Source organism: Corvus brachyrhynchos, unplaced genomic scaffold, assembly GCF_000691975.1.
Source record: "Corvus brachyrhynchos isolate BGI_N302 unplaced genomic scaffold, ASM69197v1 scaffold44, whole genome shotgun sequence".
Taxonomy (NCBI): Eukaryota; Metazoa; Chordata; class Aves; order Passeriformes; family Corvidae; genus Corvus; species Corvus brachyrhynchos.
Window position 1 is genome coordinate 5,887,347 of NW_008238359.1, and position 26,791 is coordinate 5,914,137.

The 26,791-nt window shown below is 41.9% G+C and overlaps 1 protein-coding gene across 2 annotated transcripts in view; it reads right to left on the minus strand.

Annotated features, from left to right (window-relative positions):
* The window catches only part of ME3 (malic enzyme 3), a 110,945-nt gene that overhangs the window by 54,565 nt on the left and 29,589 nt on the right, over positions 1-26,791 (minus strand). For both annotated transcript variants that reach the window (XM_008634930.2, XM_017735902.1), the window contains exon 2: positions 887-1,020. In XM_008634930.2, the coding sequence (XP_008633152.2) occupies positions 887-1,020 (134 nt within the window). The remainder of the gene's footprint in view (positions 1-886; positions 1,021-26,791) is intronic.

The following is a 26,791-nucleotide window of genomic DNA, read 5'->3' on the forward strand; positions in this document are numbered from 1 at the left end:
AAACAGCATCTTCCATCAATAACCCTAAAGAACAATACTGGATGCAGTGAAAACTCAGAAACAGAAAGATTAGTCAATACACATTATTGCTTCTGGTTTTTTTTATTTTTTCCTACACACTGACAGTTTTTTTCTGTTCTTCCATCCAGTGTTTTAGTGAATATATTGATTACCATACAGACAAGTACATGCAGTACATGTGTTCACTCTACCTTCAGTGCTCTGCTTTTTTCTTGTACCCAAAGTATACCAGAACTCTCTAGTTACATAGTGGTAGAAAAAAGTAACATCAGTGGACCTGTTGGAGCAGGTCCAGAGGAGGGTCATGAAGATGATCAGAGGGCTGGAGCACCTCTACTGTGAAGACAGGCTGAGAGAGCTGGGGTTGTTCTGGGGACATTTTCTAGCAACTTCTAGTACTGAAAGAGGGACTAAATAAAAGCTGGAGAAGGATTTTTTACAAGGGCATGTATTGATAGGACAAGGGGGAATGGCTTCAAACTGAAAGAGGGTAGATTTAGATTAGATACTAGGAAGAAATTTTTGAGTGTGAGCATGGTGAGGCACTGACACAGATTGCCCAGAGAAGCTGTGGATGGCCCATCCCTGGAAGTGTTCAAGGCCACACTGGATGGGGCTTTGAGCAACCTGGTCAAGTGGAAGGTGTCCCTGCCCTTGGCAGGGGGTTTGGAACTAGATGATCTTTACAGTCCCTTTAAACCTGAACTACTTTATGATTCTGCTGCTGGAGAGTATGTACAGCTGGAAAAAAGTGACTCAGAGGGAAATCTGTAAATTGAAGCAGAATCCACAATTTTTCCTTGAGGCTTTAAAGAACTGAAAAGTAAAGGGGAAAGGGAGAAGAAATAAGATGTTTTTGACATACTTGTCTAGATCGTTAGATTTGTTTTCAAAGTTTTTCATCACACGAAGGACTTGAACGTCTTGGCTCAGGAAGCAAGGAGGAAGGAGGCCATGAATTCCCAGCTGTAGCCTTTCTTCAAGTGTAAAAGCCATTCCCTGTGAAGAAAAAAGGAAGACACATTCAAACGGCATGATATGTACTATCAGCTAGGATATCCAAGAAGAAAGCAAGCAACAGAATACAGCCCCTGTGGGCCTAGAGGCAGTTCTGCCCTGCAGAGAGTGTGAGGTCCAGACCACCCAGACCTACAGCTTCTGGATTAGCTGTCCAACACCAGTAGTGCTTTAATGACTCACACTCTTGCCATATGAATTTGGTTTATTTCTATAGTGTTTTTAACTTTACAGTATACATATTGTTAGCGTTTCTTTCATTTCATACTCTTTTATATTACTTCATTAGCTCATGCCTACTAGTTTCCATGGCCTTCCTGGAAGCCCAGCATACTCCTTTACAAATCACATAACATGTTTAGAATCATAGAATCATTTAGGCTGAAAAAGACTTCAAAGATCATCAGGTCCAACCATTAACCCAGCACTGCCAAGTCCACCACTAAATGATGTCCGTAAGCACCACATCTACATGGCTTTTAAATACCTTCAGGTATGGTAACTCCACCACTTCCCTGCGCAGCTTTCCAATGCTTGATGACACTTCACATGAAGAAATTTTTCCTAATATCCAATACAAACCCTTCTTGGTGCAACTTGGGACTGTTCCCTCTCATCCTATCTATCACTTGTTATTTGGGAGAAGACACCGACCCCCACCTGGCTACAACCGGCTTTCGGGTGGTTGTAGAGAGCAACAAGGCCCCTGAGCCTCCTTTTCTCTAGGATAAACACCCCCAGTTTCCTCCACTGTTCCTCACAGGATTTGTGCTCCAGACCCTTCCCCAGCTCCGTTGCCCTTCTCTGGTCATGCTCCAGCCCCTCAATGTCTTTCTTGTGAGTGGCCCAGAACTGAACACAGGATTTGAGGTGTGGCCTCAGCAGTGCCCAGTACAGGGGGACAGTCACTGCCCTGGTCCTGCTGGCCACACTATTGCTGATACAGGCCAGGTGCCACTGGCCTTGCAGGACTCAGCACTGCACTATGTTGAACCTCATACAATTTTCCTTGGCCCATCAGTCCAGCCAGTGCAGATCCCTCTGCAGAGCCTTCCTGCCCTGCAGCAGCTCAACACTCCCACCCAACTTGGTGTCACCTGCAAACTTAATGAAGTGCCCTTCACTCCCTTATCTAGATCATTGATAAAGATACTGAACAGGACTAGCCCCACTACTGAGCCCCGGGGAACACCACTGGTGACCAGCCAGCAGCTGGATCTAACTCCATTCACCACCACTCTGGGCTCAACCATCCAGCCAGCTTTTTACCCAGCAAACAGTGCATCTGTCCAAGCCATGAGCAGCCAGTTTCTCCAGGAGAACACTGTGGGAAACAGTGTCAGAAGTTTTACTAAAGTCCAGGTAGACAACATTCACAACTTTTCATTCATCCACTAACTGGGTCACTTGGTCATAGAAGGAGATCAGGTTGGTCAAGCAGGGCCTGCTTTTCACAAACACATGCTGCCTGGACCTGATTCCCTGGTTGTCCTGCACATGTCACATGATGGCTCTCAAGAAAACCTAGTCCATGTCCTTCCCCAGCACCAAGGTCATGCTGACAGGTCTGTAGTTCTCTGGATCCTCCTCACAGCCCTCCTTGTAGATGGGCTTCACATTTGCTAACATCTAGATAGCAAAGATTTTGGATACTGCATAGTGTACCCAACTCATCCACTTCAGTTACCTACCAGTTTACCACCAGACACAGTTTATTAGTGGCATATTAGCACTGCAGAAGACAGACAGGCCATGCAGGATGCTTTCTCAGTGTGAACCTTTTGTTTTAAGTACAAGTAGCACATAGAGTGCCACAAGCCTTATTAAGTAACTGACACTGTCCCACAGCTGGAGCTCAAGTGCTAGACTTTGTAGGATGACCCTGCTCTTACAGGACAAGGTCACACTTCCTAGGCAAAAGCCTGAGCACGTCCTGCTCCTGTGCACGCAGGGGCTGATGCTCCAGACCACCAGCAGGGCCCTGTGCTGGACTCAGCCCGATGAACAGCAATGGTAAATGCATCCTGCAGTCTGTGAAGAAGATTGTAACAGTCTTTAATTAATGGTATTTCTGCTATGCTGATAGGAGATTAGACAGCAGGATGGCAGAAAACATTTTCAGGAGTGCCTAAGGAGCTTAAATCCTAATGAAAACTTCACCCGTAACTAACCAACTGGTTCATATCTTCAGGAACAGCTGGCAGTGAAATATTCAAAATCTGTAATTATTGAACTACAGCTACTCAAGCACACAGACACATGCTTGACAAAATATTAATGAGCAGCTTTACGGCTGCATAGCTGTTAAACTGCTGTTTTCCACCATGGATTTAGCATTTCTCTATGAAAAATAACTGTTATTATCATTGCAAAAGAAAAACTGAGGACATATCTTGATGAACTTGGTTTTGGCAGCCTTCTCTCCCCTCCTGTTGCTTGTTCCCATCCCTGTGCCATCCCAGGGGTTGTGCCAGTATGAGCATGTGTGCAGTCACATGGTTAATCAGCAAGAGGAAGTACCTGGCTTAAAAATAACTGGGTCACTTGATCTCATAGCAGCAAACTATCAGCAATGCCAAGGAACCTGTGCCTGGACAGAAGGAAGGACTGAAACTACTTTTCCTGTTAGCCAGATCCATGCTTTGTACATACATACTGTGACACTCCTTTCATTAGTAAAATGTGCACTAATGCAAACTAAAAGAAAAAAAGTCTTCATATATTTTAGAAAATATTTAGCCTCCAGGATAGCTGAAAACAATCTTTATCTCACAAGCATTTTCATAGGGCTTTTTTCTGCTCTGTATCAGGATAGAGTCAAGTATTTTCAAAAATCTTTGCTGTAAGAGCATAGCAGAGAGGAACTGCTCCTCTTCCAGCCAGCAGATGAGGAGTCAGCAGTTGCCTGGGAGGCAGCAGGCCAGGATTTTGCTGCCAAGCCCAGAAACAGCATTGAGGTCTCCATGGTCATTGTGAATGTTGTACCCAGGACATGGTTGTTTCTGCTGAAATGCCTGACATTTCTGACCCAAATTTCCTTCCTGGACAGGAGAAACATTCCCCCAAATGAGTTTCATAGCAGAACTGGTACATTCCCACAAGATAAAGTTTGAGTTTTTCCAAGTCATCATTTCTGAATTGAAAAAAAAGGCAATACATTCTCATCAGAAAACTTGTAATCATCTGCATTCTCCAGGCTGAAGACTTCTGAAATACTAGACCAAGATCAACACTGGACATCAGCTCTGCGTCAGTATTTGGCTTTACATTGTCAATATTATATCACAGCAGGATAAATATAGCTACTGTGAATGTCAAAGTTAATCTACAATGAACGGGTAAAAAAGAATACAATTTCAAACCATTTACTTTCTGTGACCTTTGAATGTGGAGGACAGATAATGGGAGACAGAAATATTTGGCAGTAAATACTTTACTTGCTTGTCTAGAGAAAGTCACATCACAGATTGGATGATCAGGGTGTCAGACCTGACCCCTGCTCATACCCTAGAACAGAAGCGAAGCTAGCAAACACAGTAAACCAGCAGTGGTTATTCTTCTGAAAGGGGTAGAAAAGGCAGAAACACAGCATCCTAGGCATTTCTGTATCCAACCACTGATATTCTTCTTGTGCTAATTTCCAATAGGAAATAAAGTCCATTCAGTGATTTTTGACACAATAAAATAGTGAGAAGTTTTAGTATTTCATCAAATGGTCACATGTCCAATACAAGAAAAACTTTCTGTACTTCACCTAATTTCTATTCAAATTAATACCATGATGCCTTACAGAAATGACAGCCTGAGTGGCCACTATTGTAACCCATTCTTGTTTTCTGGTGAGTTGGGCTCTGCCTGAATGACATCTCCAACCATCCCACAAGACCAGGAGCAGCTCAAACTGTTTAAACACGACCACAGTTGTGCTGTTAACAGTCCAAGGCTAAGCATGGCAATAGTGACACACAACATCTCTAATTCATTGCAGTTCTGCATTTATTGCAGTTCTGCATTTATCTGAATGAGCTATACCAGAATAAGTATCTTTGTACTGGAGCAATCGCAAACACATGTGATGAGGAACTTGCTGCCTTCACAACCAGTTAAATCTCCAAAACACTTTTCAGTACAGAGCTGGTCCATCATCCAGTGCCTCTGTGGCAGGGTTGGGAGCAGAACGGAAATTGCCAGCTCTAACATTAAGGCTGCTTTCTGAAGTTTCTGTGAAGGCCTAGGAGTAGGACCCCATGGTGAGGTGGTTATATTCACTGAAACAGCACAGCGTGAAATGAATCTGGAAGCACATTCTGCCTCAGATCAAAAGCTCAAATTCACTGAGGTATTGCTGTGTTTAAGATTAAAGCTTTTAGACTTGGATTTTTTTTTTAAGACTGCCTGAAAGCCATATTGTGCCTCTCTTTTTCTGGTCTTGAAAGGTCTAATGATTAGATGATGAGCCACAACCTTGCAGAGCTAAAGCCAGGTGCACCAATTCAATTTTAAATATATTGGAAATGAGTTGGCATGGAGAGGGCAGATGCTATGTCACTAACCAAAAACAAAGGCAAAAATATCAGCTGCCCACAAGGCTTCACACTACATAGGGGCTAAGTGAGGGGTTTTGTTCGGAGAAAGGCTTACTGCAAAGAATCTCAAATGCTTCTGTTTTCTTACTGCTGACAGCACCACATCGGTTATGTGGCAGGTACCTCTGCAGTTCAACCCCATAAAAACCACGTATTTCAGAAACTGAAGGGTGAAGCCAATTCACAGATAATGATTAGTTTTATCACTGCCTGCACATTCTAGCAGTGAGAAGGGGGTGTTTCACTCAGGGCTGGATACAAGCAGGAGGAATGCTAGCAAGGCTTGTGTTTATAATTTACTCATTATAGATCAGTCTTCTGTAGGTGGGAACAAGGACATAAATAATAGTTCCTGGTATCAGGAAACTGTTTTTAATGTAATGGGTGCCTAATCAAAGGCTGAATTATGCTTTACCTAGTGTAGAACATCCAGAGTCCAGTGTAGCTCAGATAATGTCCAGCTCCTGAGCACCTTTTTGGAGCAAAGCCTTGGCTTACTGCATCTATCCATATCTGTGTGCTCTAGAGAGCAATGAGCAGCCACAGCACAGGGAGGGCTGTGGGACTTCTTGGATGGCCAGACCAAGGGGTTTATGCAGTTTGTACAATCCCAGGCCATTGCCCTCTGTGGTGCTGGGACTCCAGCTGCAGTTCTCAGGAAACTTTTGGGACCACATCCCTCATCCATGCAAGTGAAAGCTGCTCTGGCAGTCTCTGAGCTGAGTAAACAAGTGAACATCTCCAACCCTTTGGCAACAGTCCCTGGAACTGGGAACGTCCTAGTCTGACTAGAGCAGAGTGCTGGAAGGGCACATGGGGGAAATACAGACACACAGGGATCACCAATGCAGGCTGCAAGAGCATGTGTAGTTAATCTACTTCTCCTTTATAATTAGTATGTTAACAGCCAGGCTAGGGAAGACCTAGTAGTTAGGGAACTTAACAAGCTTATTCGATACAGATTTTTCCTGTAATGTGTTTTCCATAGATATTTGCACCTGTCCAGTTTTACAGTTGGGATGTACTTGGACTATCTGCAAGCAAAAGTTCCTCCCATGAGGGATCAGCACCAGAAGCTAAACTAATCCCCACTGAGACTGCACACGGGCTGGGGAGCAGAGAGCAACAGCAGAAAACATCCATTTTCTACACTGAGAAAGATTTTTCTGCAGAGATCAAATCCTACTGTGACCTCCTTGACTCCAACTGACTTGATAAGGCTCTTCACAGTGCTCCCTCTCGGCTTCTCAAGCTTCTCTTCCTGATGTGGATGGACTGAGAGGCACTGCATTCCACCCTGGAAAAGCTGTATCAAAAATATTATTTGCATAAAAAGAATGAAGGAGGGACAATCCTTTATTTTCTCATTTTAAAAGTCTTGTAGCTTCATACTACCTTTAATTTGGATGTGTTTGTGCTCTTAAGCTTGGGAAAAACCTAAACCTATGATGCTTTGGGGTATGGGGAAGATATCTCTGAAACCTGGAAATAAGAAGCCCCTCTGTGCCTTCTCAGTAGTTATTGCTGGACAAACCTTTTGTTGACTGTGATTTACAAACTCTTCTCACAGTGTCTATTCCTCTTTCTGAGTTCACAGTCACTAGCTGAAAAATCCCTCACTCTCAGCCATCCCCTTTGTTACAAAATGATATAATAGTGGATTTCTAATCCTTTCATATTTTTCTTCTTTCCTCTCCCACAGAGACTGGAAACACTATTAAAAACTCCAAGACAATGATAATTAAGCAACTCAACTTTGTGTTTGTTTTAGATCCTGGGGAGCCATCTTTAATGAGGTCCTGTAATTCAATTACAACATAAGTTGTCCCTACTATTAATGAGGTTTTACAAGAAACTCATTTGTTTTGTGCAAGTAATTTTTTTTCACTGGATTACATTTCTATTATTCTTCTCAGTGACTTTTGGTTTACACCAACGTAGGACTGATCAGAACTGGAACATGACAAAGTCCCTGTGTCAGAGGGACCTGATCCTGCACAGTTTATCTCACAGAAGTAAATGCTTCCTGGTGAGGACATTCCTGATGCAAGATGTGACAGGGTCCCAGGCAAAAAGCAGCAAAGCTGTGCTGTTCCCACGTGTTGCAGGAGGTTTTCTTCAAAAAATAAAATAAATAAATAAGACAAATGTCTTCAGGGATTTATTCATTAATCCATAGGAAGAACTGCAGTGCTATACTACTCAAGCCCTGAACTGTGATGTCAGACTGCACGGGTGCAGATCTATACCAAAGTTAATAGAGAACTCATTATGATATCCTGCAGTTTGTCAGCTTCCAGGGAAGCATTTTGTCCTCCATATTAAACAAAAAAAAAAAAAAAAAAAAAAAAAAAAAAAAAAAAAAAAAAAAAAAAAAAAAAAAAAAAAAAAAAAAAAAAAAAAAAAAAAGAGAAGAATCTATATGCTAGACACCTTATGTGTTTTGTCTGCAAACAAGATTCTGTTGCATTGAGAAAAACAGATTTTTAAAAGATGAGTGAGACAAACTTCCCCAAAGAATAGCTTGTTTGGCACACTTGCTTCTTCCCAGAAAAGCAATGTTAAGATCCTCACAAAGTTCTAGCCAAGCCAATGGAAATATTTCTTTGGCTCTATGGAGAGATAGATAAGTCTGACATTCCTTTTGATTTTGACTAGATTCACAAATGTGTTTACATGCATGATGTGTCTAAATACAAGTTTCAGTGTCTTTTGGTAAAGGAGAAGAGTAAAATCACTTCATGGAGAACAAGACTGCCATATACAGAAAAATTAGGTGGCAGGGAGAAGAAAAACCCCAGAGAAATCCCGAGAAATTATTAGGAGCAATAGAGGAGCGCAGAATCCCAAATGGTGGGGGACATATGGTGCATGCAAACAACAGAGTAGAAGACCATCCCTGACTGGATCAGCCTAAATCATGAAGCATTTGCTGGTTTCCTTCTCACATGTAGCAAAATATCATGGAGAAGGGTGGCCTTATGGAGTAAGCAGTAATGAGGACATCAGGTTTTGGGCTACTGCCAAGCTGTTGGGCAGAATCCTGAAGCAAAACCCAAATTCTCAGCCCCCTCTCAAAAGTATCCCATGTAATCCTGGCACACAGATTCTGGTGGATTGCCCCTCCTAACTCCAAAGCAAACGAAGACTCCCTGGTGTCTCCCTCACTTTATTCCCAGTCTCCCTAAGTAATTCCACATCAGTTTTACACCTACAGCTGTGACACCTTGTCGTGCCAATTAGTGAGTGAAATGAGCTAGTCCAGGATAGAAATGGGAAGCTCATCGTCCCCATGCCTATGTCTCAGCTAAGGGGGAAGCTATTATTTCTTCTCATGAGGAAAGAGGGCAGGGTAAAATCAGTTTCGGCAGGCAGTTGGCCAAACACTAACCCCAATATTTCAGTTACTGTGATGTTGGAGACACACTTTTCTCCCAAATATAAGGTTGCCGCTAGACAGGAAGAATTCAGCATAAATGACAATGCTTGCATTCCTAAGCCTATGAAAACCAGCCGTCATCATCAATTTGAAAGAGCAAGTATGTCTGAGAAGAAAGATCAAGGCAATTCTAAGGTTTAAATGTGATCCAAAACATTAAGAAAATACAGTTTTAAAAGCCAGTTTTACAATGTCTGGAAACTTCCCTCACTGCACATGCAGCTGATCATGTGAATTGTGGTTGCATACAATTTGTGTCTGATGCTATTAAGAGCCCTAGCTTTCTTTTGAGGTCCCAGTAAAATGAGACTTGTGCACTCACTGCTTGCACACAAACTGCACCATGCTGTAGGTCTGGAGGGTGGGAGCCTCTCTGCAATTTGTATCTCTTTTGCTGTTGGCACCCCAGCAAATGAGGCTGCTCCAAATGTAGGCTGGAGCTGGATTACAGTTCATGGATGATTGCTGATGCTGTATTTGGTTAAACACCACTGAAAAGCACTGCCTCAGCCATACAATCAGCTGTTTTACAAGAAAATCGTTTGGATGGAAGCTGAATCTGAATGAAACCAAGAGTAGTTTTTTTACTAACTTTACCAGAGATGCTTTCTCCACTGTACCAGTCCTATGTTCTTGTCACTGTCCTCCTTCACATGCTGCTTCTACCAAAGCTCTGTAGAAAGGAACCATAGCAGCAGCTTCTTGAGCACTACCACATGTTCTTCACACATCCTTGTCTAATGCAGGAGAAGCAGGCTTGGCTCCCGAACCACAATTTTGATAGCTGTGCAAGGAGATCTAACATATGTCGGCTTTAGAGCATTTGAGATGTTTACAAAACATTCAGATACCCTTTCAGATAAATGTTTTCTTTTAAAAATTAGGAACACAAGAAATAGACAAGGCTACAACTAAGAAATTTGCTACCTTAGTAAAACAAACACACTAAAAAAACACCCTGAGTTCTCATTTAATGATACAACCACCACTTGAAGGAAACTAAATATGCAGGTAAACACAGACCACCCTGCAGGAAATCTGTGTGAGCCTCCATTTCCTATTTGAGCAACTTGTTCAACTTTTGTTTTTCCCTTGCTGCTTTTGCAGCCCTGCATGGCAAGATCAGTGATGGAACTTCAACTCAGGCAGCTTATGCTGGGGCTCAACAGAGAAACTGTCCCCCAGAGCAGTGCCCATTGGCACTGGAACACACCAGAGGCCTATAGCAATCTCAAGAGTGTCCAGCTTCCCTCTGGAAATCTTTGTGCAGTCCTCATTTGTGGCAGCTCACCTTAGAGTTCAGCTGTGCTCTGTGCCATGGTGATATTTTTCTTCCCACTTCTCAGCCTTCCACAGACTCAACCTTCCAGTGGTTTTTTCTCTCAAGGCATTAAGTAAGTTGCTTCCCTCTCTTTACTCCAGCATTTCTGTGGCTGCATTTCACAAAACCCCTTTTTAAGACTGACAGGTAGCTAAAGCTGTATATATGCACACACACAAATATATGTGTGTGTGTGTACACATATATACAAACACTTAGCCCCAGTGCATGTTCTTTTCCAATCCAGCCTCCAGCCAGTCCCAAAATTATCTCCGTGCTGACCGCAGGGGCTTGTTGCTTTGCCAAGCACATATTTTTCCTAAGCACACATGGGCCATCTAACTGTCCAAAATACTTTTGGCACCACCAGGAGAGCAGCTGCCCCACCATGACTACCCTCTTACCCATCTCCTTGTCCTCCTTGTCTGAATCCTTTACTTCAAAATTTTTATTCCTTTTAATGCATAAAGGAAAATGAAGATGCATGAAGTGCTCACACACATGCAGTCTGACCCTCTGTCTCCAGCTCTCATCACCTTTGTGTGCACTGTCCCTGCTATCTTTGTTTATTGCCAACTCTATGTGAGCGCTTGCTAAATTCTATGCAGCTGAACGCTCAGCACTCGGCTCACTTGGCCCTGACACCGAAGCATCTGGGCTGCAATTTCTACAGTAACACAATACAAAACGATACATCCTTTCTATCAAACTTCCCCTTCAGGACCTCTAAATATTCTTCCAATTATACAGTCCTTTTATTTTCCACTTTCTTTGCTCCTCAACATTTCAGTTCTATTTTTTCCATATGGTGTGAGTAGACTATGTCCAAATATTCCCGGTGACAAAATACCACTAGTTTCATATAAGTGCTTTAATTTTTATCACTTTCTCAAGACTGAGCTTAACCATTTCAAGTTTCAAAAGCACACACTGCACTAGAAAGATATTTTCACTAAACTATAAATCAAATACCTAGTAAAGTTCCTGAGATTTTTTTAAAAAAAGTTCAAAAATTGAACTCCCATCCTCCTCTTCCAACTGTTTTTAATCAAGGACAGCATGAAATAAGTTATCCAAGTTCAGAATGAAAAAAAAAGAAAGCACAATTACTTTGAGATGAAATTTGAAGATTAAACCCCTTTTGATTCCTTGAGCTGTTTGACAAACATTTATGTGGGACAGCAATTGCAGCAAGATGTTAAGAAATATTTATGTCAGTTTGTAACATGCGTGACCACATGTTGGTCAAGACAGCTGAACTGTTCATTATTGCTAGGAAGCTGTAAATCGCCCCTCTGGCAAACCTTCACATGAGTTTCGAAATAAATTGGTTCTGTTCTTGATCCCATTAGATGCTATAGCTTAAAATGCAAATAATATTATTGTTGGCATGGCTGGTGCCTGTCCACCTCGGCACAATTACTCCAGCCTGTCCTAGCTTAGACAAGTATTGTCCGAGGCCAACGCAGTGGCTTCCTTCCTCCAGCAGAACGTCTATTCCTCTCGACCCAAAACAATTTGGCTAAATGACACAAAGACGAGGCATGACTGCAGTAAGGGTAACAAACTGCCCAGGCTTCTTGGATACAAAAGTGTTATCCCAAAATAATTTGATATATGGATGATCAGGTGAAGGGAATGGCTAAAGCATTATTTCACTCATGGACCTCTGTCAGAAAACACCAATCAAACCTTCAAACCTGCTATTCAAAGTGCGGTTTCAACTTACTAATACCTGCCTTGCTAAAAAGGGATGTTGCAGTGTGGGGAACATTGGAGGCAGAGCCAGAGTCTGCAAATACTGGGAACGCTGACATGATTTTCACTCATGACCTGCCATGAAAGACCTGTTTGCAGGGCATATCTTTGGGAATAGACCCCTCAAACTCAGGTTTGAGGCCGAGGTTTTGATTCTCCTCTGCCTGGCACCACAGTAATGCAGCAACATCAGAGTAAAGCAAACGTAAAATGATTTTTAACTTCTCTGTGTTTGAAATGAATGAAGGCCTGGATAGTCAGAGCTGAAAAGTTAGATGGAGACAGACTTTTTAGTAAGGCTTGTGATAGGAGGTTAGTGGTTTTAAACTGCAAGAGGGTAGGTTTAGATTGGACATAAGGAAGACTTTTTTTTAGAATAACATTAATATTTTTTTACAAGGGCATGTAGTGATGGGACAATGGGGAATGTCTTCAAACTGAAAGAGGGCAGGTTTAGATTAGCTACTAGGAAGAAATTATTTCCTGTGAGGGTGGTAAGACACTGTAAGAGGTTGCCCAGAAAAGCTGTGGATGCCCCATCCCTGAAAATGTTCAAGGCCACCTTGGATGGGGCTTTGAGCAAGCTGGTCTAGTGGGTGACATCCTAGCCCATGTCAGGGGTTGGAACTAGGTGATCTTTAAGGTCCCATCCAGCCCAATACAAGAGTCTATGTTCTGAGGAAAACAAGGCTCATATTCACCATCAGTATGATTTTGGCAGTTGTCAATGGCTACATGGAGTTTTATCATATCCAGCATCTTCCTCCTGGGCCTGAAACTCAGATGTAAGAAGTTATCACGCTATCTATAAAACCTGAGTTAAGAAGCACTCCTGAAGCTGTAGGTTACCATTATGTTTAGCATTGAACAAAACCTAACAAGTCGCACTCTGCGTTATTCCTCCCAATAAAAGCCTGGTTGTCAGAGCATGTGTCCATATGGCATGTCTTTTGTGTGTTTACAAAAGCTTTGTCTTCTGTCCCATCAGTACACAGAAGTGCTGACTTTCCAGGTCAGTTGTTAACCAACATCACTCACTTTCTGGCAGTGTGTCTGACTTGCTGCCACATGGCAGCATCCTTCCCAAACCCAGGAGAAGAGGTTGGCAGTTTCACTGACTGATCCATTACTGATCCATTACAGATTTTGATGAAGGATTCTCTTAGAGGGAAGTCGTGAAGCTGAGCAGCACCCCAGGGAGTTACAGAACAGTTATTTAAGAACGCGCATACAACTACATCAGCAGCCTCTTCAGAAAATAAAAGCCATAGGCTGAACAAAAGATGGAATCCCAGTCCTGATACCTGTGTGGGCAGAGGATTTTTTGGTGCAGCTCTCTACTAGTATGCAATGGTCAGGAGGAAGCCAGTGGGATACTTCAGCCTCCAGAGCAGGGTCAGCACTGCCCCAGGAGCTGACTTGGTCTCTCCAGGGCCCAAGGGGAGTTCCCAGTCACTTGGATGTTAGCATTTCCAAGCTCAATTACATTTCCATTCATAGAGCAGTTTCTACTGTTTTATTACAACACCGATGTAGCATGCTTATTCTGTCCTCTCTCTTTTCTGATTTTCTTTCACAGAAAATGTAAAGAAGTTACGTGGCAGAGGTGATAACAAATGCCAGATTATCTCGCGGCTGTTGCCATTTCCAGGATACATCACTCAGAGCTTTCAAGAATGTCAGTGAACATTTTGTTTCGGCTGCAGTACTGACACACTGTCATTGTATTTCCTCTGATGACTTCCTGAAGCAAGGTTTTCATTTTTTCTAGCTGATAGTAGATATGTGCATGCCAGAAGCTAAGGAAATGAACACTGTTAGTGCCAAACCTGCAGGATGAACCTGACTGCTGCTTCAGCACACAATAAAAAACACTTACACTAAAAGTTTATTATTTTCACAGTTATTGGTAACTTGTTATTAGTACTTTCATGATAGCATTCTCTGTATAAATAATACCAGTAATAAAGAAAGATCATCCTTCAGACAGTTCCTACACATTTATTGCTCTAGGCTGTGTTAGGTGATTTGGTACACACTGATCTAAAGATTACAAAATCACTCCAGCTGGCACAGAGTGGTGACCTGTGCCTTTAGGACAGTGGCTGTTGTGATCCACCAGCCTTCTGTTTAAGTGTACACACTGTTTTCCAGCCAACAATGTTAAACCTTGCTTTTTAAAGAAATCAATCATTCAAGGTGCTTCCAACCCATACTAAGATTTAGCGAACTGAGCCCTTAGATACAGATTGAATTTTGACTTAGATCTTGATCTCTGAACCACCACAACGTCTGGTGTGCTGATACAGGTCAGAGACCACATCCCAAGACAAACCATGTGCAAGCTTCATACGTGTTGTCAAAGATATCTAGCTCTGGAAGAAGGTTTCAGAGAATGTCAAGAAGATCCTGGGTGTGAACTTCTGGAAACAACCAAAAGCCTTTCCCTTCAGCAACAGTACCCCTAACAGTTCAAAACAACCTTTTATTCCTAAAGCCCTGTCAACTCAACTCTTCAAAAACACAAAGCACAACAGAGAGTTTAACCACAGATGGAGTCTGGACTCCCCAGAGGAAGGAGGGTACTGTCTCCATGTCTGAGTCCCAGGATGACAATCAGTGATACGAAGTCTAAAGATGAACAGTTGCTTGTCTAAAGACAAAAGCACTGAGTTAATCCTTCTGCTAGAATAAATTTTAAAAACTAAATCTTTAAAACCAATTTAGAAATTTGTCTGAAAGCCATCTCTTCTGCCTGAGGCTTGCAGATTTGTTCTGAGCCTAATGCAGGCCTTCACTCAGCAGCAGGCTAGGGTGGAAATTATGAAGCTGACATTTAGGCCTGGCAAACTCAAACCCTGTATGTATTGAAACAGAAGGCAAAGTGGACTAAGCTTCCTCTGTTCCTTAGCCAGAAAGTTTGGCTTACTGCTCAGCCTAGCCCTTCTTTCCAGCTTAAGACAAATTTGACTCCAGTGGTAAAACCCTGGCTCCACACCAAAACTCATGTTGAATCCAGAGCAGATCAGATATGGTAAGTCTTTGGAATTTGTTTGCTAGACACAAACATAAATGTAAACAATGACAATTACTCCATTACTATTAGAAAATAAAACCTCCTTTAAGTGGAGCTGAAGCAATGACAAGACATACCAAGGTTTAATCATACCAAACCTGCAAGGTCCTGGGAGGAGGAGGGCTTGATCCTTATGGGTCACTTCCAACTAGAGATATTATATGATTCTATGATCTTACAGACTGAAGGTTTTTAAAATAAATGTAAGTTTTGTACCAAAAGAAATGTTGCATTATTAAGCTACATGTCTAGGAAGAAAATCTCATGTTTTTTAATTTATGTAGAATCGACAGCATCAAATTAAGTATCAGGTGCTGGATGTAACAAATGCCAATGAAGTGCACTCTTGCAAACACAAATCTTTTAATTTCTGCTACTCTGAAATGCCCTCAACTTAGTGTCTTTGGATTTGAATTTAGCTAGCAGGTACAATATTTTCTCTCCATTTGGGATAGCCACAAAGTTGGAAAACCAACTAATATTTGATAAAAGAGAACTGGTTTTCCTTCACCATTCTTTTACCAAGAAGAAGAAGAATTAAAAATAAAATCCATGTAGTCAAAATAAAAATGAAATGAAAATAAAATGTCATTTTCTTCATGAAAACAGAGCGCTACTTTCCAGGAGTATTTAGGCACTTGTAGATGCATAAATATACCTACTTGGATTATCAAAGATTTATTAATATGTCTCTAATTTGCATTGTGTTCAGATCCCAGAGATTTAATATAGGTCTGCTTAAATACTTCCACAATTCTGACTGAAAAGATAATAAGAAACAACATATTCTCTATTGGCTGTATTTTATTTATTTTACAAATTAGCTTTTCTCTAACATTGTCCTGAAAGGCTGGGTACACACACACGTACACAAAAAACAAAGCCATAAAAATTTATTTAGAAGAGACCTCTAATTTCTAGCCAAATAGCCCTAATATAAAATCAGAGTAAAAGCATCTGGGAAAGGAAAAGACAATACATATGTATGGATCTAGACAAGCTATCTGGCTGCTCAACTGAAAACAATGTCTTGGGGCTGTCTTCTGATAACAAGAACTTGCTTACAGACAAACCCGTGCATAAGCATTGCCAGCCAAGGAGAAAGAACATTAAGGAAAATAAAGGCAAAATACAAAATCACGTTTCCTGCTTGTTACAGGTCAGACCTCAGTGAGCCAGTACTTCTCTCCAGATCGTTTACTCCAGCAGGATGCTCTTTCTGCACCACAGTGCAGTAACTGGTGAGTGGTTTTCGCTACAGGGGTTCACCATTGAGGGGGCTACATGAGTTTTTCTAGATGTACAGTTTGCTGGACAACCAAGTTCCTCACCTTCTGATTTTGAGACCTCCTCTTTAATTTCCAAGGCTCAGAACATCCCAGCTTATTAAAAGGATGTGCACGTGAGTGGCGTTGATAATTTTGGTAACGAATCCAGAATCAGTAGGAGGTTAGTGTCCCTAACAAAAGCGCTAAAGGTAAAATGGCATTTTGGGAAAGCCTCTACCATTTGATTTTTTTTACTTAACCATGAAGAAACAAAAAGAAAAAAAGAAGTTAAAAGTGAATACACAACACATTTTTCATATGGAGCCATGTAAATGTATCTTTTCTGTAGATTTTGTTTGTTTGTTTGTTTAGAAGAAGAGAAAATTATGTGCAGGTATTAAATTGTACTGAGGAGACAGATGTACTCTGTTACTGTGGTTTTGTCAGCAAACATTTGATTACTTGGAGCTTTCTTTAGAGCCTGGAGCAGAGCCAGGTGGTGACTAGTGGTGGCACTGAAAGCAGAGGAACACGGTGGAAGTCAGTCACCAGAAGAGACCTTTTTTGCTTGTGCTTTGCCAAGTTGCTTGACAACGTGGCTGATGGAAACAGCTTCTTTTCATCAATTACAATGCAATTCTTTCAGGCTCTTTCTCAGCTCAGCCTTATTGTCAGCCCTGTACACAGTCCAGTGCCGAGTTCTGCAATGAAGTCACCATAGAAATGACATGATGAGCATGTACTGACCTCCCAACTGTGTTTCCTGGTCCTGAAATAAATTTGAGCTCAGTTATTACGGCGCCTCTGATTTAATAATTGGCTTTTGGGAGACACTCAAATGCTTCAAATGGAATCTTTTCTTAGGGTCAAATCCTGTCTCTATTGAAGCCTACGGGAATTTTGCCATTGGACTTTAATGAGACAACAATTTGGCCATTAATCCATGAAAATTTGCTACTCTGGTTCACACTGCCCTCCCATTTAGGACCCTGTTGTTCAATTCACTCTGAACCAGCTTGTTTTCACTTTCAAGATAATTGTGCAGACTAAAGAGTAATTCAAACAACAAATTCAGCAAGAGCGGGCATTAGCTGCATTAACTGTATGGCTGCTGGCTAAACCCCACTGCAGAATCTTCCTGAACCTGCTAACAGTCACTAAGTCATTGAAAATTCCAACAATTTCAATAAAAAGACAACAAAGGCACCATAAACAAGGAGTTTCTATGGTGCACAGCCTAGGACCATGAATATCTTTCACCTCAAAGAGAGAGGAGCCAATTCTTTAGGTCAGGAAACATCAAGGATCAAATTCTCTCTGGCTGTATATGAGGGCTCATGTTACTGGGAGGGTACCTTAGGGCAGACCTTCCAAACTGCCTCTTGCACAACCTGGCTGACTTCTGTAAGCTTCTATCTATCATAACATATTGCATTTTTGTAATCTTGTTTGAGTTGTAGGTCTCTGATAATCTTCAAGCAAGATACAAATGCTCTTTTAGAAATGTCTGTACAGTGCTGTTCAGCAGACGTGCACTTGTGTTCCTAACCACTCTTCACAGACTTGCTTAGAAGCAATTCATGGACTCCTGGGGATCACAGATTGAACACCAGTGGTACAGAAAATACTGCAGATTTTAGAGGTGACCAAGATCACAGTAACTACCACTAATTTTAAGTCTGTTAGATAACTTTTCCTACCTTGGCAATTGCCCATCGCTCTTGGTCACAGCTAATTCAGAGTTATACTCCTCGACTTCATTCCTATGACATTTTGTATCACCTAGAGAAACACCTTTATAAATACAATGGCAGATTTCTCTGTGGGGAAGAGGGTTGAATAAAAGAATATCTGGTTTTCTGTGTCTCTGGTTAATAAAACACAGCATTTGTCTCCTGTTGCCTCTCATCGATCCTGTTTAAGTGGTCTGGCACACTCTGAAAATGCACAAGGGCTCTATTATGTACAGGCAGTAGGTACAGCAGGTTTCACTGGACTGTAACTGATTTGTTTCAGATGAAGGGATGCTGTTAACCACCACTGTGAATATAATTGCTTAGTTGATTTCCACATTCTTGTCATTGTTGGCCTGGCTACTGCAAGAACAAGCTGGTGAGGAATTCCCTAATGCTGGTTAAAAAAAGAAAAGGGAAAAAAAAAGGAAGTCTTAGGTCAAACCAGGAGTTCATCCAGACATGCCCACACCAGAGGCAATACAAATACGCCTTTTCACCACTTCACTGCTTTTCCTTTGCTCCTTCCTTAGACCAGAACCTACTCCAGGAGGAGAGATCCTCCAGGTGAAGAGGGAAAGGGACTTTTGCATATGGTCAAAATACTGGGGTGCCACCTCTGAGCAAGCTGTGGGATGAACAATATCTGATTCCTTCTATGACACCTGGCAGGGGGCTCAGAAGCCTTTAGCAGACTTTGCAGGGCTGGCTGTTGCTCACAGTCTGTCCTTACACAAAGCACAACTCCGCTCTGCTCCTGATGTGTTGCCTCTGTAGCATGTCCTGTGCTATGAAGTTTGTGGGAAAGCCCCCAGATTTCAACTGAAACCAGAGCTGGGTGCTTCCACCAGGCCATAAAGAAAAGCCACAGTTAATTTATCACACAGGGTCTCAGTGGTCCTGGATTTGGTTCCCTCCCCTCTCACAGGCTCAGACCAGAGTGTTTCCAGCGTGGAGTCTGGTAGCAGCTGCAGCCTCCAACAAAGACTGATACCTGCCTGTGCCAGACATTATACATACACGGGGTCCATGGGTTCTGGTCTAAAGGTTGTTGAGCAGCATAGCACTAGGAGTGGGAATGTTACAGGGAAGGTATTTACAAAGGTGTAACTGGAGAAGTCTTGTAGTCCATGGGTACTGGGGATCCAAGTGACCTTAATGTCTCTCTACTGCCAGTTGCCACCATGTTTCTAATCTAGATCCTTTGGATTTTTATTAATTTTGTCTCTCTGATGGAAAACACACCTGCACATCCTTCCTCCTCTGATTTGTTCTTTTCCAAACACCAGAAATGAAGGCTGCCTGTTTTTACAGAGGCTTTTGGACATGCTTTTTTCCTCCATCTGACATGTAATGTCAAGTGCACACATAATTCTTTATAGACTGGGAGTCCTAGGCTTGCTTTCTTACCCTTTTACTTATCTCCCTCATCATTATTATCTACATATGGGGTGTATCATATTATTCATTTCTCAATAAAACTCCTTGGAAAATAAGGTGGAAAAACTATCTTTTATAGCATTTTGAACATTTTACTTGGTTTAAGTAATTAACCAACATAAATTCTCCTCATGAAAAAACTAAACCAAAACAAAAAACCACTGTGGTGAGACAGCCCTTTATAGAAATGGCCTGGCAGCATTTAGTATTGACAACTATGCTTGCAAGCATTGCTTACCAGCAGCACAGACATATAAGCTCAATGCTCTCCAGGCACCAGGAGAGGACTGTGACTTGCAGACTGAGTGAAAGAACAGCAGCCTATTTCTTTTCAATAAATGCAAAGGTGTTGTTCTTGGCTATGAACAAACCCTCAAAAACATTCATATTAGAATAGCCCATCTCATGCATCACAGGCCTAGGCCCCAAAGCACACGGTAAAAAAAGATACAGGATATCAAAACAAAAGCAATGAAAAAAGGTGGGCTCTGTCCCAAAGAGACAACTGGTACAGAGAGGCAGGAGACAGCAGAGGAGCAGTACTGATTAGCATGATGAGCTTCATCCTCAGCAGAAGCCTTGCAGTACTCTCAGCGTGCCCGCTGCCAAGTCAGTAAGTCAGCTCAAAAATATTTGTTATGTTAAAGTAATCCTCTGTGCAAGTCATTTTAGTGTAGGATGACATTCGTCTCAGAGCGAAAACACAAAGGATCTTTGGCTGAATTCTTATTGTGAGTGACACGAAGAAAAACCCCTCGCCATAGGACACCGATTTATTGCCTATGGCCCCATTGAAATGTCTGCATAGAAAATCAGGCTGCTCCCATCAAGCTGCATGACACCCAGCTGGGCATGCCGTGCAAATGAGGAGCTCACAGTGCCAGCTTTGGCAGTCACCAGGCCTGCTGAGGACAGACATGGCTAAGCAGGACAATCATCCTATAGCATAACACAGTCAAGGATGCTTCCTTGGAGGGACAATATTGAACAGACCCTATGGATCTATACAGCAGAGTGGAAAAGAGAGCATGTTGTTATTTGTAAAAGCAAGAAAGACTGAGGAAGAGATGCTCCAGATTTCTGTCTTCATGTAATTGGGATGCATTACCAGCTGCAGGAGGTAAGTAACAGTGTAAATGAATGCATCATTAGCTACCTGATCAGCAACTCGTGCTCTCAGAATTAATTGGGAGAGCCAGGAAGGGCAGAATAGAAGTAGGCAATGACACTGTATGAGATGTTTTCCTTCTAATACCATTCAGTAGCAGCATCAGACCACCCCATCTGAAGGCTGTAAGGAAAAGTTTTGGGATGGCACTACAGCAAAGGGTACAGATGGCTCCTAGTAATATTCCATCACCAGGGACCTTGTACTGAGTCCTATTATATTCTTTCACATATTTTGTGAATACATCACTGATCCTACAAATCTGACATGTAGTAAATAGTAAGTTAAAAGATTAACTCTTTTTCCCAATAGCTCACTTCCCATATACATTTTACTGAGAACACAAAGGCATTTCAGCCTTCTGACACTGCTGCCATGCAAAGTTCACAAGCTGAATTTCATGGTCTGTGTCTGAAATGTGCAAAATGACTTTTCAGTTTTACTGCATCGAAGGGAAGTTTCTCCAGACTGCAGAAGTGCAGTCAAACATGGATGTTTAGTTTCAGCCTCACAGGAAGGGCTGAGAAGCACAGCAAAGCACGCTCCTGCCAGCACAGCCCTTCAGGGAGGTCACAGGCTAAAGGTTTACAGCACTTTCCCTAAAACAGGAAAGGAATGAAGTCATTGTTTCTATACCGGACAAAAAGTTAAAGAAAGACTCAAAGGCCAGGCTCAGTGGTAAGCAGATGGAACCCATGGAATAGTTTGTAAACTTCCTTCTCTCCTTGAACTACCATGGCACCTTTGGGGGACATCTCTGCTAGTGAGACCCAGAGCAGTTGTTTTGGAGGTGGTACCAACAGAGCAAAATCCTGTCTAAATAGACTATAAAGGATAGGAAGTCCAGCTTCCAGGTCCAGGCACACAGCAGGGCACAAATGTGTACCTGCAAGATAAGCAATGATTTTGAGAGATGTGGTGCTTAGGGACATGGTTTAGTGATGGACTTGGCAGTGCTGTGCTAACAGCTAGACTTGATCTTAAAGGTCTTTTCCCACCTAAACAATTCTATGATTCTGTATCAGTAGCTTAACTTGGTCAGGCAGTCGTTTTTTGAAAAGTTGGTTGAGTGTTTCAGCTTTAGTGGTACTCAAAGGAAGTTCTTTCTAATGTGAAGAAAATGAGAGAAAGCAGGAAATATTACAAAGGAATGACAGAGGCTCATGTTGCAGGCTGCTTTGAATCAGGAGTCAACATCTGACAATAAATAAAAGAAGCCATGCAATGAGAATCACCTGTGAACTGCTCTGACTGAAAAGCCTGGTTAGATTCTATACAGAAAAGTGGAGAAAGAATAGCAACACACAGAAAAGCCATAAACAAAGCAAAAATGCTTCAGGTTAATTCAGATACAGAAGTCTAAAAGCCTAGGTGAAATGACAGCTGTATGACATTTCAGCATAAGAATGACCATGCACTGGAGATGTTATACAAAAAGATGCTGATAACATGCAAATATACTGAGTACAACCTTTAGAGAGACACACAGTGCCTGATTACATTGGGATGGAGGCTGCTGCAGCTTACAGTGATCCAAAAAGGTAGGGAATGAAATACCAAGTTCACCATCCTAGGTACACAGGGATGAGCTAATAGCTGGATAGCCTTGAGAAAAGTCAGATAAGATTGTATCTGAAATAGGCTAAATTGTAGCTCATAGAGAAAGTTTGGAAAGAGATTTGCATGTGGAGAAATATAAAATGTACATCACACATAGGTGATGGTAGTTGCACTTGTAGTTATGGTTAAGGTCAAGGGAAAAGAAAGGGACAAATGGCAGGAGATCTTCCCCCAAGAAGTCCTCTAGTGATAAGAAAATAAAAACGTGATGAAAGAAGTATGAATAGAGCCAAATAGATGGCAAAGGATAATGGGACTACAAGAACAGAGATGTCATGGACTCTCTTGAAGTTGCCAGAGACTGAGATAGAAGGAAGGGTATAAAGTACTGTCTTTGAGGGCTTTTTCCTAAGACAAGGAGATCTTGTCACTAGAAATGTTTCTCCCAGTCGGAATATGCAGTGTGTACCACATAGTTATTTAGACCGCAGAGAAATACTGCATTTGAACCTTTATCAAAGAAGAAGAAGCTTCCACATCACTAGGATCTGGTACACGAACTTTGCACTCCTGGTGTCATACCTGTTCCCTTTGGAAAAACAAAACAAAACAAAGTAATGCAAAGGATTTATGACTTTCTTAAAGCACAGCTCAGCTGTAAGTAGGAGACAAGGAGAAACTTGTATGAAAAAACAGCAAAACCTCAGAAAGGGGTGAAGTAGACAATGGAATGACAGTATCTCTGAGTGCACAACTCTTGTCTCATGAAAACAGGTTGAACATTTTGATGTGAAAAGCTTATATCAGCCTTAAAACAGCCATAAGTTATGAAGTCTTGCACTCCTTAGAAATTAATACCCAGCCTTCAAAAACCTTGCTGAGGAATCTGCCCTGTCCAAAAGCTCCAGGTCTCTGCATCCTTCTCTACATGGAGCCTACCACAGAGGCAACCACCACCAGCAGCAGCAATACTGGGCTGCCCCTGTAGCATCTGGAGGAAGGTCTTAAGCTAAGCTGACAATCTCCTGCAGCCAACATCAGAGTTGAAGGCAGCTGTCAAGAGGGAAGATCCCCCACAGCTCAGGGTCCTTCTCCCTTTCTCTTTTGATCCCTTCTGAATCCTGAGCAGCTCATCAGGGCAATTCTCTGATCCAGAGCCAAAATAATTTGAACACTTATAACACGGCAGTTATTGAACATTTCCCCCAATAGCGTGCATCTTTGTTTATAGTGCCCTTGACTAATGCAGGCCCTTCCCAATTCTGAACCTATAGGACTGCATATTTTAACAGGGTATTCATTTCGTGTTAAAAAAGCATCCTTTAACTGTAGCCAGATGTCCACTGAACTCTGCAAAAAAGCTTTTTCTACCAGTGCCACTTGGTTTACTCTTACATCTGTTGCGTAGCTCAGGAATTAGTAGAATGTAAAACGTTTTATGAATTCCCTCTGCTCTCATTCAATGTTAATATATTCAACATGTTTTTCTAAAACCACATGCACGTTTTTTCCATTTCTTCTAATTTACTTGCATAACTTAACTCCCAAAGCTAACCTGGAAAATTCACAGGAATTGGAGACAAAGCCCATCTACCTATATAAAAACATGGTCCATTTCTTGTTCTAGGGAGGATCATTTCCAAATATGACCTGACTGAAGTTAGGGGCAAAACTTTGAGGGACATCATTTAAAGCAAGTTTAGCTCAAAACTATCCCCAGGACTCTTCCCTCACCCCTGTTATTTATGGTTATGACACACCATCCACTCTATATGATCATGTTTGAATCACTATTCAGGAGTTTAAAGCTCCTTGGACTGTGCTCAAGACTATACACACCATAATGGCATCATGGAATTATTAGCATCTTGGTTTGTTATTTTTCTAGATATTTCTGTCTGAGACTGAACTTTCCATCTTATTTTCCCCCCTTTTATCTCAAGAAGTAAGCGTTGGTGTCAAATTTGCCAAAAAAATCCCAAATCATCTTGGTCTTTTTTTTTTTTTTTGGAAATGAGCGAGGGAAAAATGACAAACTGTAATTTACTCTCTATTGTGTGAAGCCCAAATTGCTTCATATTCAGCATAAACAGTAATTTTGTTCTTTAAAGTAAATTCTGACCGGATTTCAATTTTCTTCTTGGTTAAAAAGGTGGTTGTTTGTTGCATAGAAGAAAGAAGGAAGCAAGTACTCACAGCTGCCTATGTGGTACAGACATAACAAGAAAGATTATGAAAATCAATGTGCACAAATGTGCTGTTATGGATGCTGCATTTCCATCATTCTGATTTCAGGCTGTGCTCACAGTGCCAACATAAATCCACAGAGAGCAGCAGCCTCTGCACATCTTGTGCTTCCAGCTGAATTTGCTACTTTAATGAAAGTGAATTCCTGTGCACGCTGTTCTCCAGCTGAATGCTTCAAGGGGCAAATCCAGCTCCTCTCTCCTCACCAATGTCCTGCTGACATAGCCCACATAGTGACACTGCATGTCGGCACAGGGTAGCAAATACATCTGGAGGAGGATCTATGTCCAAATTTGTAGTCACGAGCCAATTTTTTTTGCCAAATGTGTCTTACCCCTACTAGTTCTCCTGGGGCGGGGAAAGGAAACGTATGATTATTGATCTGCCTGAAGAGGTTACATTCCCCATCAAGTGGCCTTGGGAGAGTATTAATTTCCTTCCCACTCAGTCAAGCTTCCATGAGAATGTCCCACAGCAATACACCCTTTGGGTCTAAGGTCTGCTCAGCTGCAAAGCTACTTTCTTTTAGTCATAGAGAAGAAAACGGGTTGGAGAGGGCATGAAGAGGTGCTCTGGCTTATTCTTCCACCATAAGGCAAGATGGGCTACACCTACACCCCTCTGAACAGACCTTTTCTCTAGTCTTAACAATCTCCCATCTTAGAAGTTCCACATCACCCATTCAGCTCACTTCAGAAAACCGTCCTCTTGTCTAGCCCTCACTTTCAGTGAAGCTCACTACTTCCCAGCAAGTCTCCCATAGCTACAAATGCCAATTTATCCCTCTGTGTTACTGCTCCACTTCAGATATTTGAAGACCACTGTCATGTCACCCTCACTCCTTTATGGAATGTACCTCCAGCATCTGACCAAGGGGCCACATCTCTTTGGAAGTGCTGTGTGCCAGATGGGGTGTGGCACCCAGCTCAATTGCACAGGCTAAAGGGAGGAGAAGGTTTACTAAACACATCTTGCAAAGAACACCCCAGTCTATACATACTCATATGAAGCCTGGATTTTTTTTTTTTTTCACAACAGTATGAGATTGTTTTCTTGTGTTTGGTTTGAGATTTGCAACAATCCCCCCAACCCCACTACGGATCTTTCCTGCAGATGTGCTCCCTGGCTAGATTTCTCCCCTCAGCTTGTTTGCACTGTTGATTACTGCAAATCAACCTCACATATGTATGCTTTTTCATGTAATTACTGCAGTTCGTGTAAATAATTTTGCATTCTAGTTCTGCCCTCAGATGTGCCCACAGACACTCCATAGCTTGTTGTCATCAGCAAATGTAATGAATAAATACCTCAACTGCATTGCTTCAAAATCACTTCTAACTCAAACCCTACAATATGCAGAAAGCAGTAAAAAGCACAGAAAATAGAGCCCGCTGTTATATCATTGCTGGCATCTAAATTTCTAACAGCCAGCTAAAGGGATGATTTTCTAGTTTCTGTGTTCTGCCATGACAAAGTGCATGGGCCATGATGGAAGGGTGTTCTGGTTTCAGTAAACTCAGGAAGGGGGAATCACTGCTCCCAGTGCCAACAGCATTCCCATGATCTCAAGTAGCAGTTGATAAATGCAGATTGCTCAGGCCTCCTGAGTCCATGAGAACTTAAAGGGAGCAGGGAACAGGCAGGTAACATTATCATGGAGTCATTTTGCTATATCATTTCTTTATCGTTTCTATCGAAACCACACAAAGCCCAAGCTGTTCAGGCTAACAAGAAGTAAGTATTGCAGCTGCCACTACCAGAAATGTTTGCTACACCTCACATTTCAGGAGAAAACGACTAGACTGAATGCTTCAAAGAGCAGCAGGTTCCCATCAGAACAAGTTACTTGGCAGCTACAGCCAGAGAACCTCTGCACCGCACTTCTCGGGGGAGCAACGCAGGACTGGAAAAGGCAAAATGGAACAAGCCATTTGTTTAATTTGTGTATCACAGTTGTTATAAAAATATAACAATCAGGTGGGAAAATGTCTCCAAAAGCATGAAATGAAAAAAAAAACAGTTAAAGGAAATGCAGGCTATGTACATCTTTCTCTGTTTTGTACATCTTTCGTTTCCCGACTTTGTTCTCTCCTTCCTGTTCCTTTAAGCTTAGACATAGTTGTTACTACATCACAGTGATGAACATTCTTGAATCAT